Below are 22,069 nucleotides of genomic sequence, written 5' to 3' on the forward strand. Positions count from 1 at the left end.
CGTCATTGGACAACGTCACTGTGACATCCACCTTCCTGATTCGCTGGTGTTGGTCATGTGACGCGACTGCTGAAAAACGGCGCGGACTTCCGCCTTGTATCACCTTTCATTAAAGAGTATAAAAGTATGAAAATACTGCAAATACTGATGCAAATACTGCCCATTGTGTAGTTATGATTGTCTTTAGGCTTGCCATCCTTCCACTTGCAAGTGGTAAGTGACGCGCATGCCCGACATGCACTGGGATCTCACACACAGCGACTCAGTCCCGAATCACTGCTCGTGCGCTTCACTTGCGCGCTCTGTGAGCTGCGCAGGGCCGGAGTGCGCACCCTCCAGAGGGCACTCGCTGTTCAGGGCGGAGTGATTTGGAGCGCAGGATGCCTGTGGAGCCGAGCGTATCCGTGTATTGGCGTTGCTGTGTGTATGCGAATCGTTTTAAAAACATTAATCTGATGATCCGCTGATACGGTCTAATGTAAACCCCACCTTAGTCAGGTCCATGAAAGCTATGTAGAGCAGTTGCTTCTGCACTCTACATTTCTCCTGGATTTGTCTTGGGGGGGAGGTCATATCGATTGTGGAGCATTCTGACCTGAATCCACATTGTGATTCTGGGTACACTCTGTTGGCTAGCATTTGGAGTCTGTTTAGAACTACGCAGGTGAAAACTTTCCTGATAATGCTCAGCAGGGAGATCCCCCAGTAGTTACTGCAGTTGCTGCGGTCTCCTTTGTTCTTGTAGAGGGTGACGATGTTAGTCATGCATGTCCTGAGGAACTTCACCCTCCTCCCAGTACTGACAGGGGCGTACATGGAGGTGTTTAAGGAGTGGTCCTTCTGCGCTTTTTATGACTTCTGCTGGGATTCCGTCCAGCCCTGGTGCTTTTCCTGTGGGCAGTCTGTCGATGGCTTTATTAAGCTCTTCTAGACTAGGCGTCTCATTGAGCTCCTCCATCACAGGCAAGTGTTCCACTGCTTCCAATGTGGCATCTGAGATGATGCTTTCCTGGCTGTAAAGGTCTGAGTAATGCTCCACCCACCTCTCCATTTGCTTGCTCTTATCTGTGATGGGTTCTCCAGTGGTTGCTCTAAGTGGGGCTATTTTGGTAAACATTGGTCCAACAACCGTCTTTATACCGTTGTAGACACCCCTTAAGTTTCCCATGTCTGCTGCCAGCTGGATGCTTTCGCAAAGTTGTATCCAATAGTTGTTGGCACATCATCTGACCGTGCACTGCACTTTGCTCCTAGCTGTTCTAAGAGCTTGCAGTGTTGGCTGTTTGTTTATATTCCAATGGTGCAGAACATTTTCATTCAGTTACGGTGTTGAGAACTGAGGCATTTGCCTCAAACCAGTCGTGAGTATGCCCCTGTTTCCTGCCAAACACAGAGAATGCTGTTCTATAGATTGTGTCTCTAAGGTGGTCCCATTTCTGCATTGAGTTCCCCTCAGGGGGCTTTGCTTGCAGGGCATCTTCCAGGCTGCCTGCAAGTGTCTCTACCATCTCCGGATCCTTTGCCTTGCTGATGTCAATGCGAGGTTTCCCTGGTGGCTTAGCACGATGAAGCTTCTTTAGCTGGATCCTGATTTTTGCAGCAGACCAGAGCAATTCCAGCGTTATGGACGTGACACTTGAACTCAAAATGGCAACGAATGACCCAGTGCATGTTTTATTGTCTCCCAGTATTTAAACAGGTGTTGCATATTTTAAGGCTGTACCATACTGGAGAAGTGATAGAACAAGAACAATTCCCATAGTACATCTAGGGCATGCCAGAAAACGCCAATAAAAGATGCGTTATGGATGTGACAGAAAAAGTATCACTTTTCTTGGGTGACTGTACATTTTTATCAAACTCTGTGAAATTGTAAACCTAATGTCGAAATGGAGATATCCATTTGATAGAGGGGTCCAAGGTGAATATTAAAAAATCTTTGTTTAAAATATTTTGTATTTCATGCAGAGTTTCGGAAGGAAAAGTCAGCGTTATGGATGTGACGAAATTCCATTATGGATGTGACGCGTCTGAAATAGACATGGCATATGTTTAGAAAATCAGCAATTTAACCACCATAACCCTTTGAAAAACTCTCTAAATATCAGCTAAAACTATCAAAGTTCTTAAATAATATTTAGGATGGCTATTGTTTTGCTGTTTTGTGGATTTTAGCATACATTTCTGTGGCTTGTGGCAATAATATAGAATTGTACATGATCAAAGTTGATTTTAGCTTGGGGTTTACATTATAAGAAAGAAAGACTGACAGTGACAGGTTGGTTACAAATTGGTTCAACTTATTCACATCTGTAAAATACAGGCCTAGGTGATATCTCTGGGAGTGGTTTTGATGTGTTACATGTTGCTTTATTTTTGCATGGTGAGGTTGACATTTACATGGAATTGCCCACCAGTGAGTGGTCTGTGTTGCAGTCCACACTGTGGAAGTAACGAGAATGTTTCTCAGCTGGCAGCGCCGGGTGAGGACTAGGTCCTGCTGGTGCCATAGTTTTGAACGGGGATGTCCCCACGACACCTTGTGCTGTGGTTTTGTTTCAAAGAAGGTATTGGTGATGTAAAGCTCATGAAGTGTGTATAACTCAAGTAACCGTTGCCCATTTTCATTCATACTGCTGATTCCAAAATGTTCCAGGCATTGTGGCCAGGAGACATGGTTGGCACCAACACGTGAATTAAAGTCACCAAGTAGAAGCAGGCTTGCAGTGGTTGGAATATTTTGGATGGTGTCGTGTAGTTTTCATAAAACTCATCTTTTGCCTCTTGGGTTGAAGTGAGGGTGGGTTGAACTGAGACTGGATTAAAGTCAGGACTTTGACTTGGCCATTCCAAAACATTAACTTTATTCTTCTTTAACCATTCTTTGGTAGAATGACTTGTGTGCTTAGGGTCGTTGTCTTGCTGCATGACCCACCTTCTCTTGAGATTTAGTTCATCGACAGATGTCCTGATATTTTTCCTTTAGAATTTGCTGGTATAATTCAGAATTAATTGTTCCATCAATTATGGCAAGCCGTCCTGGCCCAGGTGCAGCAAAACAGGTCCAAACCATGATACTACCACCACCATGTTTCACAGATGGGATAAGGTTCTTATGCTGGAATGCAGTGTTTTTCTTTTCTCCAAACATAACGCTTCTCATTTAAACCAAAAAGTTCTATTTTGGTCTCATCCGTCCACAAAACATTTTTCCAATAGCCTTCTGGCTTGTCCACGTGATCTTTAGCAAACTGCAGATCAACAGCAATGTTCTTTTTGGAGAGCAGTGGCTTTCTCCTTGCAACCCTGCCATGCACACCATTGTTGTTCAGTGTTCTCCTGATGGTGGACTCATGAACATTTAACATTAGCCAATGTGAGAGAGGTATTCAGTTGCTTAGGTGGGGTTTACATTAGACCGTATCGGCGGATCATCAGATTAACGTTTTTAAAAATGATTAGCGTGCACACAGCAATGCCAATACACGATTCGCGTGCACACAGCAACGCCAATACACGGATACGCTAATCACATGACTAATTCGGCACGTAAGTTGAAATGCGTCGGTGCGGCTCATCGCTTCCTCCTCAGCGGCTGCGCTCCAAATCACTCCGCCCTGAACAGCGAGTGCCCTCTGGAGGGTGCGCACTCCGGCCCTGCGCAGCTCACAGAGCGCGCGAGTGTAGTGCACGAGCCTTGATTCGGGACTGAGCCGCTGTGCGCAAGTCACTTGCAAGTGGAAGGATGGCAAGCCTAAAGACAATCATAACTACACAATGGGCAGTATTTGCATCAGTATTTGCAGTATTTTCATACTTTTATACTCTTTTAATGAAAGGTGATACAAGGCGGAAGTCCGCGCCGTTTTTCAGCAGTCGCGTCACATGACCAACGCCAGCGAATCAGGAAGGTGGATGTCACAGTGACGTTGTCCAATGACGACGCCAGCTAGAGCTCAGCACAGCGTATCCACGTATTCTCAATGTTTACACAGCACCGGATCAGACACGATCTGGATTGAATACGTGGACCCTGGCGGATTCCCGTTTCCCGGCGTTTCCAGGCGTTTTAATGTAAACGGACAGTGCATCCGCGAAGAAAACGAGACAGATACGGTCTAATGTAAACTTGGCCTTAGAAGTTACCCTGGGATCCTTTGTGACCTCACCGACTATTTGATCTTTGTTGGTCGACCACTCCTGGGGAGGGTAACGATGGTCTTGAGTTTCCTCCATTTGTACACAATCTGTCTGACTGTGGATTGGTGGAGTTCAAACTCTTTAGAGATGGTTTTGTAACCTTTTCTGGCCTGATGAGCATCAACAACGCTTTTTCTGAGGTCCTCAGAAATCTCCTTTGTTCATGCCATGATACACTTCCACAAACATGTGTTGTGAAGATCAGACTTTGATAGATCCCTGTTCTTTAAATAAAACAGGGTGCCCACTCACACCTGATTGTCGTCCCACTGATTGAAAACACCTGACTCTAATTTCACCTTCAAATTAACTGCTAATCCTAGAGGCTCACATACTTTTGCCACTCACCAGATATGTAATATTGGATAATTTTCCTCAATAAATAAATGACCAAGTATAATATTTTTGTCTCATTTGTTTAACTGGGTTCTCTTTATCTACTTTTAGGACTTGTGTGAAAATCTGATGTTGTTTTCGGTCATATTTATGCAGAAATATACGTAGAACATTCTAAAGGGTAGGGCTGTGCCGATAGACGATGCCATCGTCCATCGACGATGGTGGTCATCCATCACGATGGAGAGCTACCATCGTGATACCACGCCCCCTCCTGTCATAATCATGCATATACGGTATCATCTGGGCCTATTTAACCTAAAAAGTTAGTTTTTTGTTAGTTTAGTTAGTTAGTTTTGTTTAATATATAAATGTATTATATAACATATAAATACATAATTATATAAATCATTATAAAGTAATATCCTATTACAGCTTGTTCATGTAGGCTATGGTGCAGGGACGTGCTAGTGAACATAACGTGGTTACACAAATACAGTATGCTACTAATAATAAATTTTGACTTCATTTTTTAGCCTGCACTATACTTTTAATGTAAAATTTGTCATGTTGTTCAAACAAATAGCCACTATTAACAACTTCAGTCGGGAAATATTGCACCTTATCAAATGGCAGTGAAGCGCGGACTTCGGCAGAAGTCAAATAACTTTTAATCTGGTAAATGGGCCTACTTTCAGACTCAAAATGGTCCACTCTAAGCCATAATGTCAAACCAAATGGAAGAATGAAGGTGATTCTGACAAATGTAAAGACAGTAAAAATATATAAAATCATGATTTTAAAAGCTGGTGCAATAATTCAAACACTAATAAATTGGAAAAATTAGCGCGTTCAAGTGCGCACTAAAGGCCGAAACGCATCTTCAATTGATATGGTGTAAATAAACAATGAGTAATAGCTTAAGTGTAGTTTCTTCTCATAGTTTGAATACTAGTCTTTCATTGTTAGAGCAGATTAATATCTTACCGTGATCAGTGAGTGCTCGGGGAGGTTCATTTCCACCTGCGCTTTGCGCAGCTCATTTCTCCGAAGCCAGCTGTGCGCAAACGCAGTGTTGACTGCTCGGCAAACTCCAAACGCTCGGTCTGTACTGGCCCTCTGTTGCGCAAGCGAGTTGGTTATGGCCAGGTTCAAATTGTGCCCAAAACAACTTAACCACGGCCATTTCAATTGCCTGATGGCTGTGACAATATTCGCCCCGTTGTTATACAGGCGATCTTTTTCTCCTCTATTTTCCATTCGGCAAGTGTCTCGCGCAATGCGTCTTCTAAATTGTCCGCTGAATGTGTCTCTGGCATGAAACTCGTCTGCAGGCATTTGGACTGCATTGCCCACTCTCGGTCCACATAATGTACGGTAGCTGACATATAGGGCATCATGTTGCAGCTGGACCACATATCCGTTATCAAGGCCAAATATTCCACATCACCTAGCGCTTTTTTTTTCTTTACGTGCCAAAGCCTCGGATGAGTATCTAATACTTTTAATAATGTGGTATTAAAATCCCCCCCGATATGATCGTCCATCACGATGTTTGCACTGTAAACATCGTCGATGCCAATTAAGGGGACATCGCACAGCCCTACTAAAGGGTTCACAAACTTTCAAGCACCACTGTATGGGTGGGTGTCCACATACTTTTGGCATTGTAGTATGCCTGTAAGTGAGGTGAGAAACTGGGGAAGGCTTGGCCTAATGGTTAGAGAAGCAGCTTTGGGACCAAAAGGTTGCCGGTTCGATTCCCTGGACCAGCAGGAATGGTTGAAGTGCCCTTGAGTAAGGCACTCCTCAGGCAGCCCTGGGTGTGTTGTACGTCACTCTGGATAAGAGTGTCTGCTAAGTACCATTAACGTAATGTAATGCTTCAGCTTTCTACTTTGATTCTGAACTTGAGTCGCTTTTTATTTAAAAAAGTGCACAAGCACATCTAACTCAGGCACAAATGGGCAGGATCTCATGTCGAAGCAGCCACAGGTGATTCATCAGTTGCTCTCAAATGCCAGTTTGTATTCATGTTGTTTCATGAATCAGACACAGATGTATTCATGCATTCAAATTTGTGCTCGTTTCTCCACACCTTTTGATGATTAAAGGCCCCTAGAACGTGTCTTAAGTGAAAGAGAGGAAACAAACAGAAGTAAAATGTGCGCTGGGGACATAAATACAGCCTCTACCTAACCTTGCCTAACTAGTCTTATTTGTGATCATTGATGTTTTTTAGCCGGATTGTGTGGATATTGCATAGTCCAGGTGCTACCAGGGAAACTATGCGGATCCGTAGTAAACTAAAGATAGGAACGCTTACAAGTTGTCAGCGTAAAGCAATTTGACCGAGAAATCTACGCCAGTGCAGTGTTTCCCCTAATACCCTGTCCACACTAGGGATTTTGTACCGATACGAAACTACTTTCGTACCGCAACACCTGTCCACACTAGCAACTATACCGGTACTGTAACGGTATAACTGTATCGGTACGAAACCCACAAATGTATGGGTTTCGTACCAGTACAGTATCGGTACTGTAGCGCTTCGCTGTAGTGTGGACAGATGAAGCGGCTCTATATCGATACAAATATAATGCGCATGCGCAAAGTCACACACCTCAATCGATGTTTTCGCTGAATAAAATAGTGAAGAACGGAGATTCGTTTGTTTCTTTCTCAAATGCCTCGCGCGTTTTATACGATTCGACTGAATAAATGACCACCAGAAATACAGACTGTACATTGACAACAAAAAGCACACACACGTTGTTTCATCCGCCATGTTCTCGGAAGGAAGTTACTCGGTAACCACGGAAACATTTCGCGCACACGCATTTCAACTACCGTGAAAGAAAACCGCAAACATTTCTCGCTAGTGTGGACAGATGCACTAAACTGTACCGGTATACTTTGTATCGATACAGTTATACCACTTTCGTACCGGTATAAGTGTGAACGCAGGATTAGTTTACTGGGTTTGGGGGGGGGGGGTTTGCTAGATGAGGATGGTCATCTGCAGGACCCCTCCCCATGGCTCCTATTACAGAGTGTTTGGACCTGAACAAACCGTTAAAGGGGTCATATTTAATTCTTCACATTTACTTGCGAACAATAATTAGAACATTTATAGAAACGGGTTCCATCCGTCCATCTGTCCGGTCACGTTTTCGTTTCCGAGCCATATCTTTAAAGCTACTGAAGATGTTTCATGAAAACTTTGTATACATATCAAGCAACATGTGAACTGGTGCCTTTTGCTCTTTTGGATCCATTTTCAAATTTTTACATAGAAAATAGATTTTGACTTGGTTTCTAAGAGCAATGTTCGTTTCCGGAGCATATATCCAAAACTATTCATGATACGGATTTGAAACTTGATATGCATGTTAACAAGGTGATGTAGATGTGCCTTTTCAGACTAAGAAATTTAAATTTCTCATATTTCCATGGAAACAGTTTCAGACTTAGTCTCTCAGGTTAGTCCTAAGGGTAGGTTTTGTTTCTGGAGCGGAACTTGAAAACTGAGTGGTACGGTCTTGAAAGTTGGTAAATGTGTTGATTAATTAATGTATATGTGCCTTTTGATACTAAGAAATGTGAGAGATTTTTAATTTTTAGCTCACCTGGACCAAAGGTCCGGTGGGTTCATGCCATGGGCTGCTGAGGTCAGTGTAAAGAGGTAGGGTTGGTTTCCTACAGCAGAACTTGAGAAATGTGACAAATAAGATCTTGAAACTTGGTGTGTGTGTATGTGTGTGTGTGTGTATATATATATATATATATATATATATATATATATATATATATATATATATAAAACTGCACTTCCAGTTTGTCTTTCTGCAGTGTGAATGCAAGATTGTGTATTTGGCAGCTTTCTAGTTCAGGAATAAAATTCAGTCTGCTTCACTTTTCTTTTATGATTCGGTCAGATGATTGTGGCTTATCTCATTAAACCACACAGAGATGATCAGATTTCATACAGCTTATACCTACGAAGTCTTAATCTAAACTGGTGTAAATGTATGAATCTCCTATCACATACAAAATCCACTATCGCATGAGGTAAAAACACCACAGAATAGATGATAAATTTTCATCCCCAGTCAAGTCAAGTCAACTTTATTGTCCAGTGTTTCCCACAGACCAGGTAGCAATTTGTGGTGCTCCACTGTGCCGATGAGGGAATCGTGCGCGGTGGTGTCGTGGTGGTCGGTGGAGTTGGTCATTGGGGTGTATGCAAAGTGTTTACAGCGGGCGGTGTTCAAACACACAGTATTTTTCTTCAGAGTCACCTGCTGGGACTATTTTAAAGCTACAAGAAGCATTTGAGATTATTCAGTTCAATCTAAATTATTTTAAGTTCTTTAAGAGAAGACAGCTAAAACAATTTTTACCAGAACCCTGCCTGGTTTCATTCCTCGACCCAACTTTACATTACAGGGCAGGCCATTAGTTTGCTGGGCTTGATGTTGGTGGAAAACCTGTCTTTTAAATTTATGAAAATTACTCACCAAAATTGAACTTAAAGTTTAGTTTTTACTAGAGCTGCACCGATTGCAATTTTTTGGGCCGATTCCGATTTTCCATGGAGTGTGACCTGCGGATACCGATTTTGGCCGATTCCGATTTCATTTTTTCAAACCACTTCACAGCAGACGCAGACTACTTTCTTTTTATCTTTTCTTTAATAGAACATTCTGCCAGATTTTCAGTAATAAATTTTCAACACCTCAAAGGTTGAAAACAAAGACATTGTTCTTTGTAAAATCTTTCTTCATGTTTGGTATTAACATATTAATTCCTGAAATAGGAAATTCACACAAACATATTTTTTCTTTTCCCATCCGATATCTGGCACAAAAACAACTTCCCCCTCATATATTATTTGCCTACTGCTATGGAACACACTTTCATAAGCCTATTTAGATCTGAAAACTTCTGCCTTATAGAACAACCCATTTCTTCATTCAGTATCAAAATACAAAAATTATTTCCAGTCATACTTATACCATAGCCATTCTATCATCTTTGTCAAATATGTATTTGTAGAGTAATTTCCAATGGAATCAAGTGCAGCCAAGGTTGTAAAACAAACAAAGACTTTTTTTCTCTCTCTCTTAGTACAAATCTAACTAGATGTTTGGTAATAGACTAACGTATTAACTCCTGTAATGGGAAATTCACACAACCACAAACGTTTTCTTCTTTTCACATCCAATATCTGGCACAAAAAAAAAATTCACTATATTTGGATATCCAAATATAGTGAATTTTTTTGTTGTTGTTGTTAACGGCGCGCATGCCGGAGCTCGTTAGGCGTGCAGGACTGACACTGTTCTGCGCAAGCGCAACACAATCGCACTAGAAAGCATGTTCAAGCTGCCAGTGTAGCTGCAGTCTTTTTAGTTGCAAATTACGAGCATTTCCACTTTCATCTCTGTGATACACAAGTTTTGATCGGCAGAAAATCGGCATATTTTAATTTTGACCGGCCGGTCATGGCCGATCACGTGAAAATCTGCCGATTCCGATCAGCAGCCGGTCAATCGGTGCATCTCTGGTTTTTACCTTAGTTTTTTGCCTTTTTGGTGGCAATCTTTCAATCATTCTTTAGTTGACATTCAAGGAATAAATTGCAAAAAACAAGCTGAAGGTTTTTATTTTAAATATTGAACTCAACACTTGCCTCAACCAATACTAAAATGAAATAAATAGTATAATGTAACAAAATAATAAAATATCATAATTAGATGTAAGAAACCACTTAAGGTAACACCAAGGCAACTAACAATAATGAAAAAGCATTACCCTAATTGGTGCAAAGCCTGCATGCCCTATCAGAACATTTAATTCTGCGTGGTTTCCTGGAAAAAAAAAAAAAAAACTCCAGTGCCCTATCGTAAGGGAAGTCATTGCTGAAGCGGGATAAACGGGATAATGCAATAAGGCCGGTTCCTCGCGTCAAGCTGCTACTGTCTGCATAAAAATTGGTTTATAGCCTGACTCAGGGATGTCCATTTCCTGTAAGCCAAGAAGGCTATGATAAAGCTCATCACGAGCACGACGTAGGCTACCTTTTAAAATAAGGGGTCGGAAGGCGAATCGGGAAGGCTGCGTTATTTTTAATTAGCCTAACAGGCCTACTTGCAGTCCGGGTATATGCACACCGGCAGGCCTGTGGACACGCCTCTCCGTCTCTCTCTGTGTGGGTGGGTGTGCGCACGCGCGAACGAGAAGAAAGAGCACTATGAATGAACGGAACAATACGCAACGGAATTTTTTTTTTTCAAAATCGCAAGTTTGATTGTGTGGCGATAGGAATCCATTGTGTGGCGCTGCGCCACACAATGGCCTATGTATGGGAAACCCTGTTGTCAAATATGCTATACATGCTCGACATACAGCACAGATGAAATTTCAGTCCTCTCTGACCCACGGTGCAAACTGGCAATGCAATAAATAAAAATAGAATAATTGAAATAAACAATATAAACTGTATAAACATTCTAGATAAGAACTAGACATAGACTAAACACTCATATACACGGTAAATATGAAATAAGCAGTATAAACAATAAACTAATACCTGTTAAGGTGAGGTAGTGTGGAATAGTGCAAATGAGCGAGGTAAAGTGAAATGTGCAGTCCCTGAGTTCAGTGTGTTAATGAACGTTGAGTGTGTGTTTGGGGGGGCGGGGACTGTGAGGGTGACATGTCAGATGCTGAAGGGGGGGGAGGAGGGGCAGAACAGGGAGGGAGTTGAGCCTCCTGACCGCCTGGTGAAAGAAACTGTCCTTGAGCCTGCTGGTTTTGGCCCGGAGACTCCTCAGTCTCCTCCCTGACGGCAGCAGACTGAAGAGGCTGTGAGATGGGTGGGTGGGGTCACCTGCAATCCTGATGGCTTTGCGGGTGAGGTGGAAGTTATAGATATCCATAAGAGAAGGGAGAGAGACACCAATGATCTTCTCAGCTGCTCTCACGATGTGCTGCAGAGTCTTGCAGCAGGACACGGTGCAGGCGCCGTACCACACGGTGATGCAGCTGGTCAGGATGTTCTCGATGGTGCCTCTGTAGAATGTGTGCATGATTGGGGCTGGGACTCTTGCTCTCCTCAGTTTGCAGAGAAAGTACAGACGCTGTTGGGCTTTTTTGGCCAGTGATGCGGTGTTGTTGCTCCAGGACAGGTCTTCAGAGATGTGCACACCCAGAAACTTGGTGCTGCTCACCCTCTCCACTGCAGCACCGTCGATAGATAGTGGAGCATGCTGGGTGTGTGCTCTCCTGAAGTCCACAACAATCTCCTTCATCATCTCCACATTCAGGCGGAGATTGTTGTCCTTGCACCACATGGCCAAGCGGCTCACCTCACTCCTGTAGATTCTCATCGCCATTGTTGTTGATGAGACCCACCAGAGTCGTGTCATCCGCAAACTTAATGAAGAGATTAGAGTTGGATGTTGGTGTGCAGTCGTGGGTCAGCAGAGTGAAGAGGAGGGGGCTCAGCACACATCCTTGGGGGGGCCCCCGTGTTCAATGTGATGGTGCTGGAGGAGTTGCTGCCGACCCGTACAGCCTGTGGTCTCCCCGTCAGGAAGTCCAGCAGCCAGTTGCACAGGGAGGTGTTGAGTCCCAGCTGGTCCAGTTTATGAATGAGCTGCTGAGGAATGATTGTGTTGAATGCTGAGCTAAAGTCTATGAACAGCATTCGGACATACGAGTCTTTTGTCTCCAGGTGTGTGAGGGCTGAGTGGAGGGCAGTGGAGATGGCGTCATCGGTCGAACGGTTGGACTGATATGCAAACTGGAAAGGGTCCAGGGCTGGGGGAGGGCAGACTTGATATGCCGCATGACTAGCCGCTCGAAGCACTTCATGAGGATGGGAGTGAGTGTGACAGGGCGGTAGTCATTGAAGCAGGAGGGAGACGGCTTCTTCGGGACCGGGATGATGGTGGTGGCTTTGAGGCACGTGGGGACAACGAGATGTTGAAGATGTCTGTAAAGACATCTGTGAGCTCCTCAGCACAGTCTCTCAGGACACGACCAGGAATGTTATCAGGACCCGGGGCTTTCCGTGCATTTGTCGTCCTTTTCCATAATGGAAAAGTAACGATGTTGTGTGTTCCCACCTGACTGTGTTTTAATGGAGTGCTATGGAAGGCAAACCTCCTTGAGACGTGTGAGCTATGCGAGACCGGATATGACACACAATCTGTGAGGTGGCAAGTTTGTTGTGAAAAGCCCAAGCTGAGATCTTGCAGTTGGTGTATTTTTAGAGAATTCTCTCATAAATGCACGCTGCACGATCTTGTTCAACTGCGTCCCAGCATACTCTGACACAAAAACACCTTTTCCAGTGAATGTCATTTCTATACCTAAAAAGATATATAAAAACATATAAAATTTTGACCTGTTTCCACACATGCTGTTAAAATTTGAGTTCAACTGAAAGAGAATTGGCAAAGTTATTAGATTGTGAAATATCAAATTTTTTGGAAACACCCTGTACTTGCTAGTTTTACAAAGCCATGTTGTAAGCAGAGGATATAAACAGCTGAGTTGCTCCAAGCGTCCACCACACCACGTCATCGCATACTTCCGTGGGAGGCCCGTCTGGTACTTTTAATAAAAATAAATTTTTCTAGAACACTAGGAAATTTTGGTCTCTGAAAATTAATGTTTGTTTGTTTGACTGTTGAACTCTACGAATACTTTTACTTAATGTAAGTTTAAGAGTAAATCTGCTGGAGGATCCCTTTAGCAGTATAATTTATCGTGTGTATATTTTAAGAGCTGAGGAATCCAGGGACACGTCAGCCGAAACGAATCCGAGAAAATCGCAAAAGAAGCATTTTTTTTTTTTCGAAATTTGTGATTTTCGTTTTTTTCCATAATGTGCAAGTTGAGATCTTGAAGAATGCAATCAGTATTTCAGATAATAGATTGTTTTGTTGGAAAAACATAGATTTTTTGTTGCAAATTGTCTCGTTTTTGTCAGGACTGTAGCCTGCTGGGGGGTGTGGGTAAATTACCATATGGGCCATTCACGTGACGATTTAAGGCTTTTGGGGTTTTTTTTGCCAATCAGCTGTATGATACGAGCTGAGCTCGTGGCTACTTAAGCTGCATACAGGCATGTAATTTCACTATGGAATGAGTATGGAGCAAGCTAAACAGATCACAGAGGAGCTGACGCACGGTAGTTACATCGCAGATAACCATTTCTAGCAAAAAAAAACCGCAACCAAAAGGAAGTGTTCTAGGACTACATATTCCATCGGAGGCATTGATATGTGCAAGGCGACGTTTCTCTTTCTGATGGGGTAAGTTTATTAATCTAAGGCTGTGTGGTTATTTTTGCATGTAACGGAGAGTGTTGTGGTTTGGTTACATGAAACTAGCATTGTGTTAGTTGTGTTTATCATCGTGCTATCTTTTTCTTACGGTGTGAGTAATTTTTCAACCACAAAACGTTAAAGTATACTTTAGTACTTATTTTTGTACTTCATAATTGTTTTGGGCATACTTTGCATGGAAGGAAAATTGACGTGGTGATCTTTGTTTACATGAAAGTAGCATCGTGCTAGCTAGTAGGGGGTAGGGCTTTCCTTAATGTCATGCACATGAGCAGCATTATGTGCCCGCCCTACACCCAGAGTAACTGAGAAGGAAAACTTTGAGGGTGATTTTCTCCCTTTCCTGTTTTAAGAGGTATGCAGTTTAAAAAGGCCACACATTCTTCAAATATTGTCAGATCTCCACATGGAAGGCATCATTGGAAAGCTTAGAAACTGTACTTTCTGAATCTGTCAATAACTCAAAATGCCCCCGGGCGGACATGTGTCCCTGGATTTCGTGATCTGACACGACAAACATGGGCTACTGTCGGCTCTCGAGTGGAAAAGAGGCTAGGTATTCGTGCTGATAGTGAGCGAGATAACGAACATGTTGAGGCTGTCCGTTCCCATTCAGAGCTGCATGATGCAGTGCAACAAATCCTACGGTCAGTTCACAGCACGCGGCACTTTTGCACACCGTTGATGTGTGAACATTTGCCGTTATAGATTTGAAGCAATTGTTTACAGTCTGTTTCCCCTCCTACCAAAATCCACCCACATGCGTTTTTAACAGGTGCTGAAAATTCCTTCTGAACGTAGCCTAAACTACTCAAAGCTGCTTTTTCAGATCAGAGGAATACTAGCATTGCCTATCCTTTCTTTTTAGGTGGATTATTTATATAAGGAAGAAATAGATAAAGACAGGTGAGTTGTTTTTTGAGCCATGGCAATAAGGATGACCACAAAATGACCCTTTTAAGCACTTCATCGGCTGGCTGAGGAGAAGATTTCCTCGGCCATGCTGTGGATCAAATCACAAGTTATAAATACTATTGCTAAGCATATAAACTAGCAAGGTGTCTGCTTTTGTTACCCTCCATCTGACAGATTTCCAGTGGGGCGTTGCATGCACAACTACAGCAAAGTAAAACGAGTGGTGAACAAGAAGACGCGTCATTCAGCGGGGGGCTCTGCAGTTCGACTGCGAGCGTCGTCAGCAAGCAGACCCTCTGACATGGCCAACAAGGAGAATGAGCTGACGTGTGCCGAGGACGTTCCGGGCGTTCACTATAAGGACAAGTGTGCGTTCCTTGTGAACTCGACAGACGCTTCTAAAATGGCAGGCGATGGCTCCAAGTACAGCGACTACTTCACTGAGGTTAGTTACAGCTGAATGTGATCATTTGGGCAAATGTAGTGGATCAGCCAAGACAAGTTTGGTGTCTAGAGTTCACTCCCTTTAAAGTGTATGTAACGCCTCTAAGCTACCCTTCCCCTCCCCCGTACAAAGCAACAATCATTATGTTGATCATGTGTGTTTGAACCATAGATGATCCATAAATTAATGGAAAATCAATAAGCTCAGCCGATTTTTCACAGAATCTGCCGAGACTGATCCAGAAGATCCCGAAGCGGTGCGTGACGTCACACGTGTAACAATTCCGGTATCGATTTAGTTCATGTGCGCAGCATTGGTTAGACCAGTCTCGATATGGAATCCTGTTTTGGAGAGAATTCCGATAGTGATTGGGATTCTTGTATGTCGGATGAAGGGGCAGATGATTATCAAGGATATTCCAGAGTACAACCCCGATTCCAAAAAAGTTGGGACAAAGTACAAATTGTAAATAAAAACGGAATGCAATAATTTACAAATCTCAAAAACTGATATTGTATTCACAATAGAACATAGACAACATATCAAATGTCGAAAGTGAGACATCTTGAAATTTCATGCCAAATATTGGCTCATTTGAAATTTCATGACAGCAACACATCTCAAAAAAGTTGGGACAGGGGCAATAAGAGGCTGGAAAAGTTAAAGGTACAAAAAAGGAACAGCTGGAGGACCAAATTGCAACTCATTAGGTCAATTGGCAATAGGTCATTAACATGACTGGGTATAAAAAGAGCATCTTGGAGTGGCAGCGGCTCTCAGAAGTAAAGATGGGAAGAGGATCACCAATCCCCCTAATTCTGCGCCAACAAATAGTGGAGCAATATCAGAAAGGAGTTCGACAGTGTAAAATTGCAAAGAGTTTGAACACATCATCATCTACAGTGCATAATATCATCAAAAGATTCAGAGAATCTGGAAGAATCTCTGTGCGTAAGGGTCAAGGCCGGAAAACCATACTGGGTGCCCGTGATCCTCGGGCCCTTAGACGGCACTGCATCACATACAGGCATGCTTCTGTATTGGAAATCACAAAATGGGCTCAGGAATATTTCCAGAGAACATTATCTGTGAACACAATTCACCGTGCCATCCGCCGTTGCCAGCTAAAACTCTATAGTTCAAAGAAGAAGCTGTATCTAAACATGATCCAGAAGCGCAGACGTCTTCTCTGGGCCAAGGCTCATTTAAAATGGACTGTGGCAAAGTGGAAAACTGTTCTGTGGTCAGATGAATCAAAATTTGAAGTTCTTTATGGAAATCAGGGACGCCGTGTCATTCGGACTAAAGAGGAGAAGGATGACCCGAGTTGTTATCAGCGCTCAGTTCAGAAGCCTGCATCTCTGATGGTATGGGGTTGCATTAGTGCGTGTGGCATGGGCAGCTTACACATCTGGAAAGACACCATCAATGCTGAAAGGTATATCCAGGTTCTAGAGCAACATATGCTCCCATCCAGACGACGTCTCTTTCAGGGAAGACCTTGCATTTTCCAACATGACAATGCCAAACCACATACTGCATCAATTACAGCATCATGGCTGTGTAGAAGAAGGGTCCGGGTACTGAACTGGCCAGCCTGCAGTCCAGATCTTTCACCCATAGAAAACATTTGGCGCATCATAAAACGGAAGATACGACAAAAAAGACCTAAGACAGTTGAGCAACGAGAATCCTACATTAGACAAGAATGGGTTAACATTCCTATCCCTAAACTTGAGCAACTTGTCTCCTCAGTCCCCAGACGTTTACAGACTGTTGTAAAGAGAAAAGGGGATGTCTCACAGTGGGAAACATGGCCTTGTCCCAACTTTTTTGAGATGTGGTGTTGTCATGAAATTTAAAATCACCTAATTTTTCTCTTTAAATGATACATTTTCTCAGTTTAAACATTTGATATGTCATCTATGTTCTATTCTGAATAAAATATAGAATTTTGAAACTTCCACATCATTGCATTCTGTTTTTATTTACAGTTTGTACTTTGTCCCAACTTTTTTGGAATCGGGGTTGTAAATGGTTATCTTTTTGAGTCCCCAAGACGAGAAACGGATGCCATTTCACGACAGTCTTCCTTTGTAGCGTGTGCGAGATGGAGAGATGTGCAGAACGTGGTGGTTACCCTTCATCATGTTTTCCTGAACAGAACTAAAAACAAATCAAGTCTTACAATATTGCAGTCTGAGAGCATTTAACACATTTCAGTTAATAATTTAATGATGATGATCGCACGCAGGCATTTTTCTTCCCGTTAAAGTGCATCGGATATGTTGAGACCGGATGTCGCGAGCGTGTAAATGTTGCTCGTAATCCTGCGTCTGGTGCACTGCGTGTGAGGGGAATCAACAAATTGTCCAAATGTCAGATCAAATGTCATTTTATTAAATAAATGGGTTTCTTTTTTTTGTTCCCGTAATTCCCATGTGGTCGTTCTGGTGGTGATGAATCAGATTTATTATTAGTCGGCGACACGAAATCTGCCCGCTTGATTTGCACAAACCTCACGCGCTGTCGCTTTAGATTGGTGTCGTTTCGCGGAAATTTGTGAACTGAACGTCCTGTTGTACGTGGATTTGAACATCCAAACACAACTCGGCAGTTTCCCATCGTTGTTTTTGTAAGATTCGTACAACAATGTCCAATTTCGGCGAGTAAACAAGCACGGAGTCAGATGAACCGAACTGACCCAGATAACCGGGGTTCCATGCATGACGTTATGCGAGATTAGCCCTGAGGCAAGGCTGCCGTTTTCCGGGATCCGGACGCCGCGATTTATCAATAGTTTTTTGCGCTTGATGATAAAATAACAAATAATTAATATTCCCCCCCCCCGCTTTATTACTACTTCATTTTGGTTGTTACTAATGATGTATATTCATTATAAAGCATTACATACACTTTAATTTGGCCCTGGAGTTACATGGTGAATGTATTTACATAAGTAAATGGAAGCTTAGCATCATAAAGACTACATACTTAAAGGGGTACAAAATATAATATATACGGTTGCTGATGTGACAAAGTAACGTATTCTTAAGTATTCTATCAAATTTATGTCCTAGAAAACAACGAAATATCTTGGTAATTGTAAATATAATACTTTATACGCTAAACCGCACAAGAGTCGCCATTTTTAAAAGACCGTGACGTCAGCGCTACCCACTGCACTAGCGGAACTCTCCGAAATAGAGGAGATAAGCGTGTAATCATGGCGTCGGGCGCATCAAGTGAAAGCGACAGCTCTGTCGAATCGTACGAAGAGATCCCGCAAGACACACTGCAAGCAGGCTATGGCTTAGAAGGGTACCAGTTTGAACCTAGGAGAGGTACTCTCGACTCCGGTGATGAAATTAGAGAAGAAAGCTCGGATTACAGCGAGGATGAGACTGATGCTGACCATGGGCATGGCGAGCGTGGGGCAGAGCGTCTGCGTGCAGGTGACACGGCGTGGTGCTCGTGCGGAAAATGTAACGTGGAGTTGCTCACGAGTCCAGCAGAATTTATTTGCTGCAATGAGATGGGCGCCACCCGTGGACTTGCGAAATCGTCGCAAGAGGCAGAAACAGGTATTTCACACGTGCTATTCCCAACCTCAATGAGCCAACACGACTGGGCACATACATACGTCATGAGTGTTACGCAGAGAAAACGAACGTGCATTCTGATTGGATAAAATTAATATCATGGCGGGCTGTTCAAACTGCGGAAATAGTTTGCTCGAGCTACTTTCAAAACACTATAACTTTCCAACCTTAGAACAAAAAACTTTTGTAAGTCTTGAATAAGGTTCGTTAATGTGTGTTTTATTGTTATATTTACTCTATATATTGCCCTCTGTTCCCCTTTAAAGCATCACACATTTGCCTATGTCAAGTTGTTAGTTCGAAATAGACCTCAGTTTTCTGATGGGCTGAACGCACTACAGTATAAAAATGTACAAAAAGATGCCATAGAGCTATAAAGAGTCATAAGGTTGCAAAAAACTTTTGTCCATAGAATGGGATCACGCCATAGGAGTGGAGGTTCAGACTCTGGAGTTGTTCGAAGGTGGGATCGTTTGAAATTAAACGGACGATAACACTGGGGAACACAATTTTTGTTGAGTTAGGTCTGACAGCTGTTTTTAACTCATTTTTGGGTGCGGAATCCAAAACTGATCTCAGTTTTTCTCTGTCACGTCGAGTTTTTGAACTATAGGATCCCCGTTTTCTTAAAAAATATGAAAAATACTGTGCTTAACAGATATGTGCTTGTTTTATAAAAATTTACAAATATTGACATACAATGAAATATGAAAGAAACAGGCATAACTGCAATGTTTATTTAACACTATGTTTTTACAAAGGATATGGCTACTGTAATTATAATTGTGTGCAAGAAGAAGAAGAACATGATGGAGACTACTAGTGTATGTGGAATGGAGGCAGCCACACGTGGCCTTGTGGAGGGTAGCAGTTCCCCTCCAGCTAGTGTGACTCCTTCTCAAGATAACCTTGGGGAGTTTGGAGGACTGATTAACTCCTGCTGCAACGAGGAGGTAAGAGGGGAGACACCTGGGAGAGAAGATTGCCAGATTGACCCCCTTGAAGGCGAACTGGACTCGAGTGGTGATCAGAACAAGGACCAAAATATGTTTGGAAAAGAGGTGCTGTTACTGATGCAAGCCCTTCACACTTTAGGACCACCTACAGTATATACCTACTATGCTCTTTGCAAAAAGTATGCTGACCTGCTAGAAGACAGTCGCAGTATGCAGAAGCAAGTGAAGGTGCTGCAGAAGAAGCAGACACAGGTCCTCAAAGAGAAGATCCATCTTCAGAGTGAACACAGCAAGGCTATTCTGGCTCGCAGCAAGCTGGAAAGCCTTTGCAGGGAACTACAACGGCACAACAAGACCCTGAAGGAGGAGAACACCCAGCGGTTCAGAGAATACGAAGAGAGGCGTAAGGAGGCCACACTTCATTTTCAGATGACTCTCAATGAGATCGAAATGCAGATGGAGCAGCACAATAACCACAACACCAAGCTGAGGCAGGAGAACATGGAGCTTGCTGTGAAACTCAAGAAGCTCATTGAGCAGTATGAGCTGCGGGAAGAGCACATTGACAAGGTGTTCAAGCACAAGGAGCTTCAGCAGCAGCTGGTTGATGCAAATCTTCAGAGGACGGCCGAGCTGATGAGAGAGGTGGAAGAGAAGCAGCAGAAAGAGAGAGAACTTCTCCTGAAAGATGCGACAGAATCAAGAAACCTTTATTCATTACATGCACACTTCAAGCACAGTGAAATTCACCCTCTGCATTTAACCCATCTGAAGCAGTGAACACACTCAGAGCAGTAGGCAGCCACACCAGAGCGCTCGGGGAGCAGTCAGGGGTCGGGTACCTTGCTCAAGGGCACCTCAGCCCAAGGCCGCCCCATGTTAACCTAACTGCATATCTTTGGATTGTGGGAGAAACCGGAGCACCCGGAGAACATGCAAACTCCACACAGAAAGGCCCTCGCCGGCCGCTGGGTTCGAACCCGGAACCTTCTTGCTGTGAGGCAACCGTGCTAACCACTACACCACCGTGCCGCCTGTGCAAGTAGTTAAGGTAAAAATTAACGTTTATAGCTCTTTCTGGAGTGTTCAACTTGAGGACTATCGCGTTTGATGCTCCAACAATAGTCAGCCATCATATGTACATCCCATCTACCCTGATAACGTTCTCCCATAACCTTCAAATAGTCTTACTACAGTGGAATTTTGCTTATCTGGAGGGTCAGCTGTGGAGAAAAAACTTGACGTGCTAGAAAAAAACTGACTGCAATTTTGGAATCAGCATGCCAATTTTAATCAGCATAAAAATCTAAGTCAACAGAATTTTTTTCAAATTGTTCCCCAGTGTAATATATCGAGCGCTTTATTAGGAGCCAAACGCTATTTAGGACCACCTACAGTATATACCTACTAGTTCATGCAGATAAATAATCAGCCAATCATGTGGCAGCAGTACAGTGCATAAAATCATGCAGATACAGGCTTTGGGTAAGCTTCACATCATAACCATCGGAATGGGGCGCTAGAGTTTACTCAGGATGGTACAATAAAGAAAAAACATCCAGTGAGCGTCAGTTCTGCAGAGGGAAATGCCGTCTTGATGAGAGAGGTCAACGTAGAATGGCCAGACTGGTTCGAGCTGATAGAAAGGCTACAAAAACTCCGACAACCGCTCCTTTACAATTGTGGTGAACAGAAAAGCATCTCAGGATGCACAACACGTCAAACCGTGAAGCAGATGGGCTTCAACAGGAGAAGACCCGCGAGTTCTGCTTCTGTTCTTGGCTGACAGAAAGCTGAGGCTGCAGTGGGCGCAGGCTCACCAAAACCGGCCAAGGCGCACCTGCCTTGTGTCTACGTACAGCTCAGGCTGGTGGAGGTGGCGTAATGGTGTGGGGAATGCTTTCTTGGCACACTTTGGGCCCATTAATACCAATCATCGCTTGAATCCTACAGCATATTTGAGTACCGTTGCTGACCGTGTGCATCCCTTCATGGCCACTATTTACCCATCTTCTAATGGCTACTTCCAGCATGATAATGCAGCATGTCTCAAAGCTGGGCTCATGAACATGATAATGGGTTCCGTGTTCTTCAGTAGCCTTCCCAGTCAGTAGAACACTTTTAGGATGTGGTGGAACAGGAGAGTCGCAGCATGGGAATTGCACCTGGAAAAACCTGCAGGAATTGTGTGATAGTCATGGCAACATGGACCAGAATCTGAAAGGACGGTTTCCAACATCTTGTGGACCCCCA

At 43.3% G+C, this 22,069-nt stretch overlaps 2 protein-coding genes across 7 annotated transcripts in view; both read left to right on the forward strand.

Annotated features, from left to right (window-relative positions):
- Positions 1-22,069, forward strand: part of katnbl1 (katanin p80 subunit B-like 1) — a 50,013-nt gene that overhangs the window by 11,171 nt on the left and 16,773 nt on the right. For 5 of the 6 annotated variants that reach the window (XM_060917828.1, XM_060917830.1, XM_060917827.1 and 2 more), the window contains 2 exons: positions 14,767-14,804; positions 14,988-15,258. In XM_060917828.1, coding sequence (XP_060773811.1) covers positions 14,767-14,804; positions 14,988-15,258 — 309 coding nt within the window. The remainder of the gene's footprint in view (positions 1-14,766; positions 14,805-14,987; positions 15,259-22,069) is intronic. The other variant, XM_060917832.1, reaches the window with a different exon arrangement.
- Positions 19,610-20,842, forward strand: LOC132883802 (gamma-taxilin-like). Its single transcript, XM_060917826.1, has one exon. The coding sequence runs from the start codon at positions 19,625-19,627 to the stop codon at positions 20,594-20,596; it is 972 nt and encodes a 323-aa protein (XP_060773809.1). The 5' UTR covers positions 19,610-19,624; the 3' UTR covers positions 20,597-20,842.

This window comes from Neoarius graeffei, chromosome 3, assembly GCF_027579695.1.
Source record: "Neoarius graeffei isolate fNeoGra1 chromosome 3, fNeoGra1.pri, whole genome shotgun sequence".
NCBI lineage: Eukaryota > Metazoa > Chordata > Actinopteri > Siluriformes > Ariidae > Neoarius > Neoarius graeffei.